Here is a 19,704-nt window from a genome sequence, read left to right on the forward strand (position 1 = left end):
GCTAGATTAAACAAAGACTCCACATCTTGTGCAACAAGTCTTTGCAGTACTATCTATAAAAAGGTGCTTATTTACCCATACAGCTATAAGCTCATCTATTATTATTATTAATAGAGCTCCAAGAACAAAGTAGCTACTGCTTGAATTAACCACCACTGCTGCCAAGCAGCTGCTCTGAGGCAATGAGCAGTTACGCTCTCGCTGTGCAAGCCAAACTTCCACTCACACAAATGAGAGGGCACAGACACACCAGGAGCAAGCTAATCCATTCGCAGTACCCAGGCTACTGCTACAAATCACTCCACTGGTCTCTGCTAACTTTATGAAAACCTCTCAAACTCAGAATCCAAAGCTTTAGCTTCAGGAGCTCCACTACAATGTTGACTGTGCTGCCTCAATATCCTGCTTCACTTCACAATGATCTAGTGCTTCCAGCTAACTGGCAATTTTGAAGGTTGTACAAATTATATATACATCAAAAAAAAGGGGGGGGGGGGGGAGGAGACCCAGCCTCACCTTAGGCCAACAGCACCAGTGCTGCTGTGTTACAGTGCCACTGCTGCTGAGCATGTAGTGTAAGTAGTGGCTCCATTAATCGTCTTTATGAAAGTCTTAGGAAAAATAATAATTACGGGTTTGTGGTCTTATGTATTTTCTAAATAAAGCAATGAAGTCTCAGGAAAACAGCCAATATATGCATACAGTAGAACTGCCATATTAATAAAAACTCACTCAGTTTCTTACAGGCAGTAACCAGCTGTACACCCAACCTCCCCCGTGAGGAACACCTCACCACATACTACAGTAACAACAAAGCAAGCCAAGAGGTAGAGTATTTTTCATAGGTTTGTGAAAATAGTTTTCTTATAAAGTTAGTAGCTTGTCTGAAAAACAGCACTCAAAAATTGCACAGGGATTTCATCTTTCCTTCAAAAGATTTTCCATATCAAATGTGCCTAATGTATTCCTGCCCTCCTCGCTGAAACTAAGCCCAGGCTGCAAAGCGGTGTTCTCCTCTATTTCATACTTCATCAATAACAGAGGCTTTCCGTACCCAGAGACGAATTCTCATCTCAGTTACACCAGAGCAGCAAAAGAATAATTCAACACATTTCACTGGATTTAGGGCTCGTCTACACTGAAAAGATTTTTAAACAGTGCTTTTCTTGAAATACATTTACAGGTTCAGGAACTGAAGTAAGGTATCTGTACAGTAAGTGCCTTTTCAGCAAGATAACTATAATCACAGTTGCTCGTACACTGATACAAACATCTAACCTACAAAAAAAGTAAAATGGCATACTATTTAACAGTTATGCAAAAAAAAAAAAAAAAAAAAAAGCATTCTAGTGTAAACAAGGCTCATTCTTAATTTAAAAACGAGATCCCAATTTGTTCTCTTGTTATGTTCTTGAATCAACACTTACAGAGACCTGATTTCCTACAGAATGCTATCAAGAAGGCAACAAAACTGCGTTGAGATTTCTGTCTGGAGCTCAGTAAACAACATCATTTTTAATAATCAAGCAAGTATCTAACAATCCATCCCCTCTCAACTGTGCCATTTCTGCAGTCTCAGTAAAATTTTCAAGTAACAAGAAGTATCTTGCCTATAAAAGTACCAATGCTAATTGAATATGATGAATAATAGCATGGTTCTAACCATGGCTACTTTTCAGAACAGATTCCCATTGGAATAGGTGTCCTACACACTAGGCCATGAGAGCCCTGAAAACAACAGATCAAAGCAACCTGCAAAACAAAATACGTCATGTTGTTTATTCCCACATACAAACTCCTGTGCCTCGGTACATATAGGAATATAATTATTGCTATGTACACCCAGGTATGTTTTGGGAGAGCTGCAGTGGGAAATACGCTATCATGTCAAAGAAAAACCCATAACAGACTGGGGGAACGTATAAAACCTTCAGGAAGGACCGAAGCTCCAAATTCTTTTTAATCCAGGTGGTTGTAAAATAAAATGGAACAGAAGAATTGGCTAAAGCAAATCATGGCCCTATACCACGTTACACCTCAGCCCTGACCCACAACAACCCTGCTGCTCCAGTTCCCTTGCCTCTGTGTTACAGCCTTGAATCCCACAGGAAGACGCTAACCCAGAGGCATGGGTTTAAGAGAGGGACAAACATCCACACAGAACAAGGCTGGCACCACGATGCTCTTTTTCAGTGAGAAACTCCACCTGCCCAAGAAGAAAGAGTAGGACATCAACTTGTCAGCCCTGCAGGTCCCAAACCACCGGCTGCAACCAGCACTGAGGGAAGGTGGATGAGGCACATGCGAGGGAGACTCAGAGTCTCCAGCCAGGAGTGGTGGAGGAGCTGCACATCCCCTGCATGCAGAGTGATGGAGAGCACCTGAGAGCACTGGAGACCAGAGAGCAAAGAGCAGAGGGCGTGAAAATAGACACGCAACCTGCACACAACCATAATGATATTTGGGAATATCTGAGGACATACTCATGGGGAAAAAACATCACTCTTACTGCTCTCCGTAACTGACTTTTGTTGCTGTATTGGGTGGGATTTTTTGCACGCAGGTCAGAAACGGGAAGCCTGAAGAGTGATCAATAGCTGCAATGCTAAAGCTGCTAAACCTAAGTTCCCCATGCCTTTCATACATGTTCTACCTGTGTTTAAGTAAATATCAATAACGACATTTTAAAAAGTGCAGCAGAGAGAGCAGTCAGAAAGACAGGAAAAGCTGAAGTACTTGGCTTTCTGCACACATACAAATAAAGTCTCTTCCCATTCCCCACTATGCTATCCTTTTTTTTTTTTTTTTTTTTTTTTTTTTTGCCAAAATATGCCATTTTTGTCTTTGCTAAAATCAGCAAGATGGGAACTTCGGTTAGAGGGCCTCATCATATCTGTCCAGCCTGGGCTCTCCCCCCTTCTATTCACATTTACATCATTAACAGTCATCCTACTAAGGTTTTAAATAAATACATTTAGCTTGTAAGCAAGTTTCAGTTGTGTCAGTTCATAGCAGCTTTTTGACCCCACTCCACATACCTCTGCAATCACATCCGAAACAGTCTTTATTAATTCTGTTGTTTTCACTCAGTATATCTCACTCCCCCCTCGCACTTTTTTTTTTTTTTTTTAGTAAGGCAAGCATCACCTTGTCATCCCTTGTTTATATGTTTTAAATTTAATCAGAATACCTGAGGTGTCAATAATCACATTTGTCTTTCCAACAAGAATCAGAAATGGAAATGAAGCTCATGCTGCATAACAATAATACAATCTGCAGCGCTACACGTGAGCAACTTCTCAAGAAGTCTAAAGCAGACTGCTTCTTTCAGTTCAAAATGTACAAAGAAAATCAGCCTTTTGAAACAAGATGTAATAAGCTGAGCGACTTATTCCAAATACTAAAGAATAGATTAGGAAAAATGGCAGAATCCTCTCCCTTAAATCATCAGCATCACTTCTCAAAAATATATTTCAATTAATCAAAACACTAACGTAAGGGGAAAAGAGTCACCACTACGTTAGATATGTATTGCTAAAATAATTAATGTTTTTCCCTTGTTGCTTAAGACAGTATTCCTGAAACAGTCTTCGCAGAAAATTTGTGAAGTAATACGTAGGCTAGAGTGCCCTCTTTCTTTTCCAAGAGGAGTTTCAGGGAAATACTCTGTTCATGAAGATGTCAGTCAGCACTACTGATTTCAAAAAAGTCAAATAAAACTGGCAACTAGTCTGTATAAAAAAAGTAAAATATGTAAGTAGCTCAGCTTAATTTAAGTGACGTCCTTAGACTTGAGAGGAACACAAGTTTACTTAAAATATATGTATATATATATATACTTACAGAGCCATCTGAAACTGTTCAAGCCACTTTTTCTTCAAATCTTTAGTTTTGCAATAAACTTCTAAACCATTTTGACCTTGGATATGAATGAGGTAGAAGCCATAAGACCACTGCATGAAAACAATAGCAATAAACGGGTCAATTATGGAGAAAAAAATCATCTCTACATTTTGTAATAAAAATCCTGATTTTGGAAACACCATACTGTTCTTTTCACTTGAGAATGGCTTACTCAAATGTTTTAGTAACATCAGAACAAGCAAAGTTAAAATCCTTGAATATTCATTTTTGCTTGCAATTAATACATAAAAGTTTGGAAATTAAATGTATATATACATTCTTAACTCTTATTAAAAGGTTTGAACTGCTGCTGAAGATATGCATTTTGCATGAATTACTATTAAATATTTACCTTTTTATTTTCTTTATCAGTAGTGGGATTATTCGTAATTTTGTATTTCTGAAGATCTATTATTTCCTTCATCTCATAATTATCACCTCTCCGTTTGCAAACAATTACAGCTAGATCAAACAAAAAGATATGCCTACAAAAATACAACATGAAAGGGGTTAAAAACACTATTGATAGACAACACCCTAAGTCTTATCTTATAAACCTTTTCGTGTTGCACTTAAAATTTTCAAGGTGAACAATTAAACTACTGAATACCAAAAGAAGAAACACTAGAAGTACTCTTGCTACAGACTTACTACTTGTAAGGGACTTAGATGATCTTACATGATAACGTAATAGCTAGCTTCCCATGAATCACCTTGCAAATTCACTTGCTAAACAGTGATGAGCTCTAAGATTGCACACTGAAATGAGAGTGCTCTCACGGATCACTAAGCTGACCTCCAGTCTGAAACGACAGCATCACTTTACAAGTATTTTAATAACAAACACCAGAAGCCATGCCATCACCTGTCTTGCCTTGCACGTTTGTCTAATGTAGTGATCCTTATTTCCCCATCACCTTGAGGCCTTCCATACTGTAAGAGGGAGTGATTCTGAAACAAAGAGAATGTATGATTCAGTAGAGCAACAGCAGTAAAACAGCACATTCCAATCTTAGACCACTCCCTCCTTTCACCCCACAAAAGGGCTTTTAAGGTCCATTTAAAAAAAAAAAAAAAAAAAAAGCATCTTTTCCTCATTATCATCAGAACTAATTACTGTAAGCATCAGTCCATTCTATATTTCTTCAAACAGATACGTTTTCTGCATTACAAAAACACCTGAATCACTGTACAAATACAAACATTTAACTACACAAATACATTTAAACACATATAGGCCTCCAGCTTGGATTCACTGGAATTTTACAGAATCCCTGCAGGTATTTCTGTGAATATATCATTCTAGGCCAAGGAAATCATACTTGCATTTGAATTTCACCAAGAGTACTATAATCTCATATGAAATTGGAAAAAAAATTAAGTACTTCATTGTATTTGATCAGAAGTTATTAAAAATTGTATAAATGCAAACTATCACATACCAAATTCTCTATTGATAGTTGAAATTGTCTAATTTCACGGAGTGTTTCATTATCTCTCTTCACTTCATTTACATATTGAGCCAAGTCCTAGAGCATCAACAGGAAAAGGGAAGAAAAAATCCAAAACAGTCCACTTAAGCCAAAGGCAGAATTAAAAATAAATTTGCCAAAGCATATTAATATGCACATTTAGTTATTTTAAAATACATACATCTTCCATGTTCAAGAGTTACCGATCTGTATGCCTAGATATAGAAGGAAAAAAGCCTCTGCTTATCTTAAATCATATTTACGACTTTCTTCATTGTATCTGTTCAAACCCAAATCTTGTAGCAAGAGAGAGGAAGACATACTGAGTATTAGAAAAGGGCCAATTTCCTGTATTTTGTTAACGTCCTGTTTTCAAAACTAAAGATAGAAATGTAATTTACGCAGCACACTTATGGTCTGAAAAAGCAATCAACAACATCCAATACCTGAGAATAAGACAGAAAGTAAAAAATAGCATATAGTAGAAAACATATGTAATGCTGCTCAAAAGCAGCATGTAAGGTATAAACACGTGTCTGTGTGCTTATTAGGATGGAGAAAAGAAGCTACTGTACAGTAATAGTGCTGTACAGCAGAGGGAAGGTATTACACACATTTTAGGAGTGTTTTAATCGGATATACTACCTAAAGTCACAGGTTGAGATCATTATGGTCCCCCTTACCAGAACATATGTTGTACACATTTCACTAAAGCCTTTAAAAACCTCTGAACATGCTTGAGTAATGGTGACAATTTACTGGGGTTTCTCTGTTTACTGCTAGAGATAAGGAACAAGCAGCAGTGGTAATTGGTGAGGTCAGGGATGCCGAGAGCAGCAGTTAGAAAAGGTATTCTGATCTTCACAACGTGCTTTTACAGTATCCTTCAATATGGTCACAAATTTGGAAGGTGGAAAAATGCTGCATCTTGCGAAGACATTTTTAATCAGAATCCAAGAATAGCTGCAATCATTATGCTGCTTTCCCAAATGACACCAGACAGGATACAGCACATCAGTCTTAAAAGAGTTGGTACAGGAATTAAGTAACCTCCTTCTTGCTGCTAAAAAGAAACCGAGAGCCAGATTTCCTCCCAGAATTTTCTTTCCAGGGTGGCAGTACCACCTTGTTAGCAGGATATTTTTTCCAAAGATTACTTTCAAGCAGACACACCAGGGCGTTTAGAAGCAACATACCTACACTGCACAGTTACTGCTCTGACAGTTTACTAAGAGACAATACAGTAAAATGAGAAGGGAAACAATGTTGTGACCTTAATGAGAGATGCTAATTCCTGTAGTGTTATTTACTATTATTGGCTGGTTATCTTCTGCCAGCCAGGACACAACTGCCACAACCACTCTGAAATGAGATTTCTTAATCTTATTTTGAGTCCAATCACCAAAAACAATGACACACACAAAAGGGAAAGAAAAGAGAGGGGAAAAAAAAGTTTGTAAGTTTGTTTGTTTGTTTTTTTCCTCCTAACCAATTACCAGTAATCAAGATGCATGCATGGGTCGCCACTAGATGGAAGCAATGTTATACCACCCCCATTTCAGGCCCCCATCACCTGGGAGATTATCGTGGTGGCTCTCTCTGCATTCACTCCACAGAACTGAATGACAAAAAGGGGAGCCAAAAACCTCTTTTGTGAGCTAGTCTGTATTCCGGGCATTCAGACATTGACATAATAAGACCCAAAAATGTGGAACCCAACACTAACTTATTCTGACTTCAGCATCTTCTATGAACCATACAGATTACAACAGGAGGCATACCCTTTGCTGTGTTAGCTTCCCCCTCCAAGGGAGGGAAGAAAAACTCAATTTCACCACCTGAATTTCACAATTCATGTAGTAAAGTTAAATAAAGCAGAAATTACACTGTGCAGAGGAACACAAGGTAATATTAAGGCAGCACCGCTATTCTAGAAACCATTTGTTTGTGCCAAACTTTCAAATGAGGAAGCTCCATTCATAAACACTCTACTTCAGAAAGCTACTGAATTTGTTCAAAGACTTCAGCAAAGCTTTCAACTGTATACTTGCACGAACGTACTCACGAAGTTCACAGCGACTTGAGAAAACATCTATTTGACCTGCTGTGAAGATCATCTCTTCCAGGAAATCAGTTGTGAACTAGCATTTTAACTACCAACACGGACATAAATACTTCATTGACAGGAATGCTTACCTTCATTGCATCAAGTGCCAGTTTGAGATTTGCCTTCTCCATGGGATCAGTAGTGTGCTTTACCAGCTCCTGTTGACAAGAGTAATTACAGCTTTTTGCCTGCTGTCTGACAGTTTGAACAACAACTGAAGCTATTACTGCTTGCCCCATCCCTCCTAACCACCCAAAGAAACCTAGAAACAGGAAACACAGCCCAAGAATTCACATTTTCTTCTCCATACTGACCACCTATAACTGAGTGGAGACTGCTGCAGAGATAACTAGCAAGGTTTAAGAATGGCATAGCCTAAACACTGATTGTGGTGTTAATGAACAATCTTTTGAAGTTAATTTGGTCTGTGTGTCACTTAGAACTTGCCAATCAGATCATTAAAGCATGTGCATGCTGAAAGCACATGTAAACACGCAAGTTCATCTGCTGACTGCCATACAGCACATAATCCCTTTCCAGTGCACACACCTGTCTGCAGACAAAGATGTATGCTGGCATTAAGATCTCAGAGAAACTGTGCAGCTACTTAAAAGAAGCTACTGTTTCATTGTAACTCAGATAAAGCTGACTCAAAAGACACATTTACATCACATGCAAATGTTTAAAGATTTTTTTAGCTGCCTACCATTTGGATTTTTTTTTTTCTGAAGTGAAAAGGTAACCTCTTCGGGAAACAGATTTTTTTTCGTTATAATTTAAGAAAATTTTACATTCTAGGTAACAAAATAACTTGCTAAAATCCTAGAAAAAAAGGAATATGTATTTATACGTCGTATTACATTTCCAACAGAATTACTGGTTTTTTTTTCTTTCAAAGTCTATAAAATATTTCTTGTACAATGCAAACTTATTTCGTGTTATCTCAAACATTAGGACATAGTGACATATTGTACATCATCATTTCATAATATACAGGCTGATAAATTTATGACACAGAGCTAAGTTTTTTAAAAAGCAGTTTTACCATTCATTTTGTTCCAACTTGCTGTTGATCTAAACATTGATGACTTAGAAATATTTCAAAAATTTAATATACAAAATGTATGTTGCTCCACAGAGTCAAAATTATGCTTCACATGCAAGTAGTAGATCTTTTTAAAAGGACATTTTACAAGCATCAGCAGGGTTGACAGTCTAATATAGTAATATATTTCTTTGCAGCTGAACTAATGAGTCTCCTGGCACAGCTATCAAATTAAATTTATAAGACTCTCCACCCTTATTACAGGACTAACTGTGAAAGCTAACGCTTTGTGGGTTATAACAACAAGCATTTCAAAATAAATATGGCTTTATTGTAATTTATGACAGCAAAGGAGCATCTTAAAAGTATGCTGTAAGTATGGTTTCAGCTTCCTTTTTAGGGATAATGGTCCACATTTAAAAGCACAATGATTATAGTTTGGTGCTACTAACCATTTTAAACATACCAAGAATGAAAGGTTCAGATACTAGGGAAACAATTCTGGTGTATTCATCTTTCCCAGATGTGCTTCAGCTCTGAAGAACAATCTCCATAAGGAAATCTGCACTTGACTGGATTTTATTTCATAGCAAATAAGCCTCGGATCTACGGAAATGTCAGCCACCTCCCCTGGATAAAGGTTTTTAGCTCTCATTCTTATAAACCACTGATCATAAACAAATCACTGTTTTGTTCTCAGTCCCTTAAAACTCAAAAAAATATATATACATATGTTTACATACACATACCTGGAGCAGTAGGTGATATTTCAGTACTCTTTGCATTGGAACCACTAAAAGATCCCGCAACGTAAATTTCCCATTATTGGCCCTCTTGGAACATTCCTAGTTCAAAGCACATTAACAGATTAAAGATTTGAGTTATATAAACTCTATGTACATTTATTTATATGTATATAGATGATAAATAACATGTATTCAAATGACATATATGGTAATTCCAAGTGATACACTGGCCAACCAACTGTAGTAAACTTGAAATAAAGAACATCAACATACTGGAATAGTTGATATGGCAATAAAAGCTAAACTAAGAAATACTGTGTCTATGCATTTGTTCTTAGGTGTTTCAAGAACATGAGAAAGGCTATGGAATAAACATCGTGACAGAAATTAAGCATTCAATTGAACTAAAAAAAGACATTGCTTATCAGCACAGCAAAGCAGGCAAGCACTGCATCCATCTTCAAAAAAGCAAAAGAGAATTTTAGAAGCTACAGGCCAGCCAGCCTCCCTTCAGGCCTCAAGAAGTTATGGATCAAGTGCTCTTGGAAGCCATTTCTAGGCACACGAAGAAGAAAGTACCTGGGAACATCCAGCACCAACCTGCTACAGGTAAGTCAACACTTGATCTACCTCATAGCTTTCTGTGATGAAATGGCTACATCTGTGAGTGGATGGGGAGAGTCTACCTCAACTTTTCCAAGGCTTTTAGCATCATCTCCCAAAGCACCCTAATATATCCAAGCTGGTGTGTTATGGTTCAGATGAATCAACTACTACATGCATGGAAAAACTAGCAAGATTATGAGGCTCGACGAGCCCACACAACCTGGGGGACAGCTGCAAGTACAGCTCCTTGAGCCTCTGTCCTGGAATCGCTCCCAGTTAATATCTTTAGCAATGATGTGAAAGAGGACAGGGAGGATATCCACAGCACGTCCACATATAACACCAGATTGGAGGTGCAGGTGATGCTCCTCAGGACACGCCCAACAGGAATCTCATGATGCCAACAAGAAAAAAGTAGAGTCCTGCACCTGGGACACACCGGCCAAGGACACATCAACCCTAAGGGCTGGCCCGTAGCCCTGCTGGCAAGGACGTGATGTTCTTGGTAGGTAGCAAGCCCTGCGAGGCTGTGGGACTGGGGCTTATTTGGCCTGGAGGTCCCTCCCACCACGGGCCTTCCTGTGATTCTATGTTCTCAGCAGAGATATCACAAACAGAAGGTTACTGTTTCCTGAAAAGCATCCTAACCCTACTGCTGTCGGGGCAAAACACGTTCACTTCTTCTCTTCAGGATGCCAGACTCTGCATAGCTAACGCATTCATTTGATCAGAGACTCCAGGAAATGAAAAGAGAAGAGAAAAGCACACACTCACGTATCAGTCTAGCCAGTTTTAATTAACACGGTTTTTGACTTGGATGAAAGCAGAGCATATTCATCAAAACACGTGTAATACATACACACAAGAAAATACTGATACCTCTAACTTTAGTTTAACATCTTCTTTTGTCTTCGAGATGTTGTCTAAGCATGATATGGCTATCTCCACTTGACTGCAGTACTGTCCATAAATAACCAATCTAAACCAAAGCAGGAGATAAAGAATAAAGGGAACGTTTGTTATTTAAGGACAAGCCTTGACCATTTTTCACAAATTGGTAACAATCCACCTTTCAATGGGAACAGTGCCTAAATATGCAAGAATCAGGTTTAGCTAGATTTCAATGGGCAACTTGAACATAAGGACAAATACGCAGAAAAAAATAAAATTTTAAGCTAACTTCAATATACTGTAAAATCATAGCAATTTCCTTTAACTTTCAGAAGTGGCTGTTGTGATAAACACAGGACTCATTACAGGACCAACAGTCTGTATGTACAAAACTGTAGATTTCCAAGACTGTAGCTAACAAATTTTGTTAGAGGCTCAACAGGATTAATTGAATCTTCCCTTAAAAGAATCTAAAGGTTACTCAAACTGCACCATCTCCAACAGTTTCCACCAGGTAACACATCCTGTGAACCTTCTGATCCAAGTAACAGTTCATGTAAGTTCAAGACATATTCAGTAGTTGTCAACAGCACTTGTACTTCTCAAAAGAGCCTGTTTTTATTACAGAAGTTTCTTGCCCCTGCTTGAAGTGTTTCTGCTAGTCTCCCCGCAGACTGCTATTTCCTTTCACTTTTTCCATGTTTCTTCAGGTGGTTGTTCCTGTATACTTCATTTTTGGGGGATTCCCATGACTTTCCACTGGCATCTCCTAAATTTCTTTTTCCCTGATGTAATCTTTACCATTCACCTTTTGTTCTTGCTACAGAACTAGAACGACACTGATGTAACACCACTTCTGATTACTTCTAGTAACTATGTGGTAAGACACCAGGCCTACCTCCAACTGCTTCCCTTTTGCAAAATAAATATGAGCTTGAGGTTTCTTCTTGGTGTCCTTTGTTCCCCTTTTAGCACACATCTCACGGCTGCTTTTCAAAAATAAGCATTTTCCAGAACAACTCCTTGTTCCCTAATACCCTCCTACTGCAGCTGAAAGTCTAACAGCCTGGGAAATAACTACATGTATGTCCTGCTCTGACACAAAAGCTGAGATACAGAGCCTCCAAAGGCCGGATTGTTTATGTGCAGCCTGGGACACCCTCCTTCCTCAGAAAACAACCCTCCTGTCTAGCGTTTTCCAGATGATGTTGCCCAGTTCTTCACAAGCTCATTATTATTCCAACAGCTCTTCTTCCCCATCACCCTCAAGCAAGTCCAATTAGCTCCCACTGGTCTTTTGCACTCTGGTCCCAGAAGAAACTCATTTTTAACCATAACCCAAGGGTTACTTCACAGTAAACCAGCACTATAGCCCGCAGTACAGCTTTTCAGCTAAGTATTACAGGCATACCACTTCATCATACAGCCCAACAGCTGTTCAGCACTGGCAAAAAAAAGAATTGAAAAAGTGGGTAAAAAAAATGATAACTACCCTACAGGGCACGTCACGCTCCCACGGATATCTTATCAGTCTGACTGTTTTTCACAGTTTTAAGGTAAAGCATGTCTACTTTACCATCACACATTTGACTGCAGGTCACAGTAAGACCCTAGTCTCTTCTCTCCTTTCACACCTGCCTCATCTTCTTTCAAGTTACCACCTCTTCTGTTTTCTTTAACCTGAAATGGCCTTAATATACATTTTCGTCTTATTTTGCCCCTTTTATAACATTTTACCTGTTAAACAATACAGGTGCATGCTATAAAATATCTAGGGTTACTTGCATGGGGAAAAAAGCACTGTGCAACAAGTCAACCTGACCTACCGAGTCCCACCACTGAACAACATCATTTAGTGCCACATCCACACGTCCCTAATATCTCCAGGGATGGGAACTCCCCCACTTCCCTGGGCAGCCCATTCCAATGCCTGACCACCCTTCTCCATCAATAAATTCTTCATGTTCAATCTAAACCTCCGCTGGCACAACTTGAGAGGGTAAGTATGTCATTTGACATAATGGTCAAAACTGCGTGTAAAAAGAAAAAAAGGAAAGCTCATTGAGCAATAAGTTACATTTTGACTTCAGGGCTAACACAAAATACTAGCTTGGTAAGTATCCCCGATATTGAATTCAATTCTGTTTTAGAAACATTCAAATAAAAATATAGTAAAATGCTTTAATGGATTAGACACTGATTGTCACAGTTAGTAAGATTAGTGCATAATTCTTACCTTTCCTTGTAGTTAATAAAAATTTGATACAGGTTCTGGTCATTTTTGTTAATAATAGCATCATTGATGTCCTGTGTTAGACTCCTGTGAATTTTCACCAAATCCTTAAAAACAACGAGGAGAAAAATGTATTTTTTAAAATAGAACAACTAAAGCTTTGAATATAAAAATAAATGGCTTTGTGTTAGATCCATTAATTGAATAAATTGGTAAGCAGATCATTTGAGATTAGAACCTAATTTCAAGGTTTGCCACATCTTCCATATAGGGAAACTAGAAAAACTCAACTCCAAGAACTACCTATTAAAGACTAATTTATTCTAGCTTGGAACATGCACTGTTAATTCATCTTCATTTTATAATGATAATTTTAAAATTAAGCAAGTCAAGTAAATGCTTTAGTGACAAGATAAAGTAATGATTCATGTCCCTGAGCTGTGAAAAATTAGTTTTGTACATTACATTGGTCAATTAGTGATGTTCTAATGCTAAGTTAACTGCAATCATAATGAGTTTCCCAATACAGCAAGTAACTAATGGCTGAGAGAAAGGCAAGAACACTGCAAAAAATTTTCTCCCTAAGCATGGTAGAAGAGTTCACTATCATAAAAATCTGTATGCTACTGTAGATTACATCATCCTTAATACTATGTGGATACTGTCAGAGAAGCCACAAGAAAGAAAGTCAAAACAGGTTAAGAAGTTCTGAAATCAGAATAATTAAGTGGCATGAAAGCCAATGCAATTAAAAATAAAGGAGGATTAAAAAAAAAAAACACTAAAAACAGTTAATGCAGTAAATGATACATAACAAGAACACACAACAGTGAGTTCTGAATAAAGTGAAAGCATTTCACTTCACACTGATGTCAACTGTGAGTACGTATAAGGTCAATCACAACATCACAGTTGAGGTAGCAGAAACTAAAAACCAATCACATTCAGTTGCCAGCAATTGTACAGCCGTATCCCTCATAACCTTACGTTGCAGCATACAAAAATGTTATCACAGAAACGCTTCCAGACGAATATATTACAACAGCACATTTTTTCAGGAGTGCACAGGGACTCAGCTAAGCAATGGCCATGAAATATAAATGTTAGAAGCTCAAAGACGTTTTGTTCCTATATCTACACTGAAAATATTTAACTTTTAAAATTAAACCAATGTTAACATCATTAGAAGTTAATGAAAGCATCAGTACTTCAGTATGTTATAAATACTTCCCTCTCTCTCCCTTGGTAAGTCTGCATATGTCTCAATTCAAATTCATGCAGAGACATATATATAAATGCTTCTATTACAGAGAGATGGATATGCACAGGTAACGCACAAGTACAGAGCTGTACACACATTTTATAGGACAAATCTTCCAATTCTGAGCCCTGATGAAAAGCACTCACTTTATAGCAGTGAGTTTTGGTGGTTTTGTTTTTATCCTTAAAAATAAAGTACCTTTTGACACCAGCAGATAATTTTATCCAGCAAGCATCTCACAGTCTATATAAGGAACACAGCACCACGCTAAAGTACCAATCCTTAATTTGAAGGTTGTAAGGTACAACCTTTAAACAGAAGCAAATCCGTCCTGTTCTGAGACCACCACCTCTGCTCTCCACATCACAGTTTGCTGTAGAGCTCTGTAACAGCTATTTTTACTCTAAAATAAGCTTCCACTGCCCTCCAGCCTTCCTGCTGAGGAACTGCTGCAGAGATAAGGTCTGAGCACAGAAAGCACTCGCACGTGGTTTTGGCTTAGGCAAGCCCTACATTTAAGGTTGTTAGGTGCCTATGAAATGTTACTGGAGTTAGAAATAACCACAGTCTTGTAAGAGCAGAATACTTAATCATGATAATGAAAAGTAAAACAACCTGAATACAGCCATTTACATCTTCCTAATTTCACATGAACAGCTTTTGACCTTTTTCCTCCTCTCATCTGATTCCCTGACACTTCTTTAAGGAGCAGCGAGTAGGCTGACCTTTCGGTGTGTGTGTGCAATGCATAAGCCCCCTTTTTTTTTTTTTTTTACATCCCAGTGCGGTGCAGCATTGGCTAGCTTTGTGGCTTTCTGAAGCCTTAGCAAAGAGATCTACAAGAAGTTAGGTAGGCTGCAACAGGGCTTCATTTACAATAAATAGGAAAAAACATTAGCGTAGGATGGAATGTCAATTTGGTTTTGAAAGCCAAGGGTTCTCTAAAGGCAGCTGACTGACATACTCCAAGAAAACAAGTAGGTTACTAATAGCCATGGCAGTATTTTGGACTAGCATTAAAAGAGGAGGAATTTTTAGCAGTTCAGGTTTGTGGCAGAAACTTTAACACAGGAACAAATACAGCAAGATGTCAGCTACCATCCTGTAATTCATCAGTTTAACAACTGTCATAATTTAGCTGCTGTCAGGTTGATGTTAGCACAGCAATTAAAAACATTTTTGCAGTCCGGATTCCACTGAATAAAAATCCCCAGCACCCCCTCCCACATCCCAGCGAGGCTGCAGGATATGCCAGAGACAGCCAACACAAAGATGATCCTTTACAGGCGATAAAGGTTTGATGTGGTCTGTGGGCCTCACTTTGGGGATCCTTCCTTTACAGTCTGCCTCATAAAAGAACAGTCCTTTCATTTGTCTGTGTTAAGAGAAGCTTCAGACCGTGTCTGATGTCTTCCTTTCAAGTCAGATAAAGGAAAGATATCTGCTGGATACTTATATGAACTATAAAAAAGGTATGTAAAAATTGTCACACTATTGTGAGTAGGCCAGAAATAAGTGGGACAAAGTAATAATCACAGGAAACCTTTCAGATTTCAGTCAAGATATCTCCTATATACTTCACAGAGGATTTGCTTATCCTGTCCAGTTCCAGATTCAGAATCCAGAATTAAGTTATCTTAACTTTAAAACAGCTTCAATGATGACAGATCCAGGCTAGGTACAAGGATTTGCAGAGTACCTACAGAAATCCTATTGAAAGTACTCTGCAACATTCGGTGGTAGGCAATCTAATAGTCAAAGCTTCGTACAGTCACAAAAATACTGGCATGTTTTAGAAGTCAACCCATCTTCTATAAATTATCCTCTACAAGACAAAAATACTGCAACTTTTAACCACTCGCTATCTGGTGCTATATTACTGTTCTCTTGGCCTATTCTGTGAAACAGGGAAAAATATTTTGCATATGCTTTTTTAAGTAACCTAATAGCTACAAAATGTATTTTGCACTGTTTCAAATAATCAGTTTATGCCGTAACATGTAACACTAACATGATCAGATAAGCATCTTATAATTCTTCTTTAAATGTGTAATTACTCACAGGAATGTTGATGAAAACAGTATCAAACTCTGATGCTGACAGAAACCTTTTCAATGGCACCATGAAAAACTGCAAGGGAAAAACATACATACATACATTGGCTATGTTGTTACATATTCTAGAATGCTATAGAAACACATATGCAACGATACCGCAAGTTAGTAGTATCTTACTTTCTCTATTGATTCCAGAGTTTCCGTGTATTTCTCTTCAGTTTGTTTTATTTCAGCGAGACAACAGCTTCTTATATCATTTTCAGTGTATTTCTGCAATTACAATGAAGTCAAATACTTACAAATACAAGTCGAATACATTAACAGGCACCTAATGGATAACAAATGTATTTATTTGTTTAAAATTAAGCAATTAGGATAACTGCTTCCTGAAATTTTCTGAGTACTGCAGCCTCCAAAGATGATAGTAATAACCAAGAATATTTTAATGTTCAATTAGCTGATGACTTGAAGAGTTTTACTAAAATTCCACATCAAAGGAATATTATGAAAAGTTAATGTTTAGACAGAGAGCTCAGCTGTCTGCATATACTTCAGAAATTGAAACGTAAGGTTGCATTTAACTTACATCCAGACTAAGAAATCTTATTTAAAATACTGAGCAGTTAGTAGTTCTTTTAAACTTAATGGGACTAACTCCTGTAAGTAACTTTACATTATAGAAATGTTCAGGGTAATCCCTGCGCTCATTTACAGTTTTTCCCTTCTAGTTTTCAAGGGGAGCTTTCTCTTCAGACACAATGTGAGCGTGCCTTCGAACCAGGAAACAGAGACCTCTAAGTCCAGCTCTTGCATGTCTATGTGCTTGTCTTGAATGAGACTGGGATTTTTCTGTGTAAATCAGACTGATAGGAAATTCAAGTAATTACCAGCACAGGATACCACAAAAGTAGTTTACAAGCATTCTTACTGAAGTTCAGATTTACAGCAATACAGCTTCAGTAACTTGTAAATCTCATTTCCAGTAAAAAAATTAGATACCTTGAAGCAGGTATAGAAGCATTCATGTCACGCAAGCCTTAAAAATACCTGGAGACAAACAGGTCTGCCTCGAGACCTGACACAGCACAGACCTGACCTGTCTCAGAAGTAATAATTGAACCAAAATGTTTTCTAAAAAAAAAAAAAAAAAAAAAAAGAAAAAGCAATGGCATAACAAGTAATAGCAATGTGACATCCTTCCTGAAGCCTAACTACCAGTTGCAACATCCTTCCAAGCTATCCTTTGGTGCCTTTCTTACCTTTTCTCACCCTGTGTAGGGAGGGGAATCCACACCCTACATAGAAGAGACCTGAAGACCTGCTATTACTCACGCACAAAGGAAGTCAGAAAGAATTTAACAATTTAATATTACAGTCCTTTCCACTCCAAAAGAAGACTTTCAACATTTGAGCAAATGACTTTCTCTTCCAGCAATGGCAAAACTTCTGGACTATGAAATAATAAAAATTATCTCTTAAAATGGCCAAGAGCTATAGTCCTTTCACTCCCTCTCTGCACTGTCAGCCAATTTGAGCACATCATGGCAAATAGCTAAACACTATTAAACTGCCCATCAACCCCACACAGCTCGCCTGATATTTGGCTACCAATGAAGAGAAGGAAATATATGTTAGCTCCATACCAATTATCGAGTCATACAGGCACATGAAGTTTCGTCTGGTAATTCTTGCTATTCCATTTGCTATTTTGACTTGTCTCCTTTACCCTTCTGGGTTTGTCTCTGTGACTCTACAAGTAACTCCTGCAACTTGAACATGCTCCTCGCTCTACCAGGTGCCGTGTTCTCTCTCAAAATAATCTTTGAAACTGAACTGTTGTGGTTATCAGTTTTCCCACACCAAAAAAGTGCCGTCCTTATTGGATGGATATATAAATAACCATTTTGTACAAAATAAAAAAGCAGTCCATCATTACTACCAGAAACATACTTTGTGAGCATTCTCTGATTAACCACATCTCAAAAGCTATCGTTTATTCCCAAATTCTTTGTTAAGGCAAGGGGGGAGGTATTGTCCCAGTTACACAATCTCAATCAAGTTCTGGAACTTGACACTACCGAGGCTTCCAGTTATTTCTCACCTTCACCCTTGCAGTATTTGCATCAATACAAAATTCATTATACCCAAAAGGAGCATACATCCATTTGCAAAACGTGGGTATTTGTTGTTCAACAACTCACATGAGAAATGCAAACAAAATCCTAGGATTCCACTTAAAAGGACTGACTTTGGTTCAGACCTAACCTGAACAGGTCATCCCCATATGTACTTGTGGCAGAAATTAACACACCAATTTTCTATTCACACCACAAACTTCTTGAATTTGAATGTAGTAAATCAAAGGTGAAAGGAAAAAATTGTGCTAACAGCAGTACAAGTGAAAGGCAAAAAATGCCTTTGAAGGTCATTTACTGCTAAAGAAAATATAAGGAACAGTTTGCTTTGGAAGATAACAGTGATAAATCAAGGATGAGGGAGATGCAGAGCATTTTGGCTGCTATTATGGACTTGTAAAAGTTTGGGGTTATTCTAAAGATGTACTTGAAGACTGTCCTGTGCTTATCTTTTTCATATGCAAGAAATTCTAGTATAGGATTCAAATGAATGAACTGCTCTAAATCATGTTAGCATGCAGTACATTTAAAAACCTGAGATGAAGTTATCACAGACCAGAATAATTACCACACTTGAGAAAGCTGCCAGAGCAAAGCAATTTTAACATCTCCATTCCTCATATGTTGTGCAAAAATATTTAGCTGTACCATGTTTTCATTTTTCATCTACTTCCTATTAGAAACAAATACAAGTCTGTTCAATCGGAAGTATCTAGGCTAAGAGGCAACCCAATTAGAGCGTGAAAGTTCTGATTTCTATATAATAATTTGCTAGAAACACAGATAGGCAAGAGTAACATTTGTCACAGGGGAGAAAGAATCCAAGTGTACAAACTGCCAACTGTCAGACATGACCAACTGTAGAAAAAACCCACACCCACTACACAAAATCCAAATCTTACTGCCATCGAGCTTCAGTATAAAATAAAAACAACATCATAGTAAACATTTCCTGCAATTCAAACAGTTCTCTAAAACATCGTACTTGCAAGTGAATGCGACTTCATTAGACACATTTTTTTCAGCTCAATTTTTATTTGGCTTTCATTGAAAAGCCTCAAATTTTGCAATTAAATAGAATTCAGCAAAACGTGAAAAACTAACACGTTTCCCTTATCCTTGATTTATGTTCAGTAGTTGAAGGATACTGTATTAGCACAAAAACAGACTTGAAAACATTTTATACTCAAAACTATCCTGTTATTACAGTAGAGATGAAAACAAGCCAGTGCTCTTCCCAAACTTGTT

At 37.8% G+C, this 19,704-nt stretch overlaps 1 protein-coding gene across 3 annotated transcripts in view; it reads right to left on the reverse strand.

The window, feature by feature from the left end:
* Positions 1-19,704, reverse strand: part of VAV3 (vav guanine nucleotide exchange factor 3) — a 162,470-nt gene that overhangs the window by 80,647 nt on the left and 62,119 nt on the right. For all 3 annotated transcript variants that reach the window (XM_084527441.1, XM_084527440.1, XM_084527442.1), the window contains exons 6-15: positions 16,499-16,591; positions 16,326-16,394; positions 13,007-13,110; positions 10,759-10,858; positions 9,277-9,372; positions 7,572-7,640; positions 5,346-5,432; positions 4,769-4,854; positions 4,256-4,388; positions 3,844-3,953 (exon numbers count right to left, since the gene is read on the reverse strand). In XM_084527441.1, coding sequence (XP_084383567.1) covers positions 3,844-3,953; positions 4,256-4,388; positions 4,769-4,854; positions 5,346-5,432; positions 7,572-7,640; positions 9,277-9,372; positions 10,759-10,858; positions 13,007-13,110; positions 16,326-16,394; positions 16,499-16,591 — 947 coding nt within the window. The remainder of the gene's footprint in view (positions 1-3,843; positions 3,954-4,255; positions 4,389-4,768; positions 4,855-5,345; positions 5,433-7,571; positions 7,641-9,276; positions 9,373-10,758; positions 10,859-13,006; positions 13,111-16,325; positions 16,395-16,498; positions 16,592-19,704) is intronic.

This window comes from Aythya ferina, assembly GCF_964211825.1.
Source record: "Aythya ferina genome assembly, chromosome: 8".
Classification (NCBI taxonomy): Eukaryota; Metazoa; Chordata; class Aves; order Anseriformes; family Anatidae; genus Aythya; species Aythya ferina.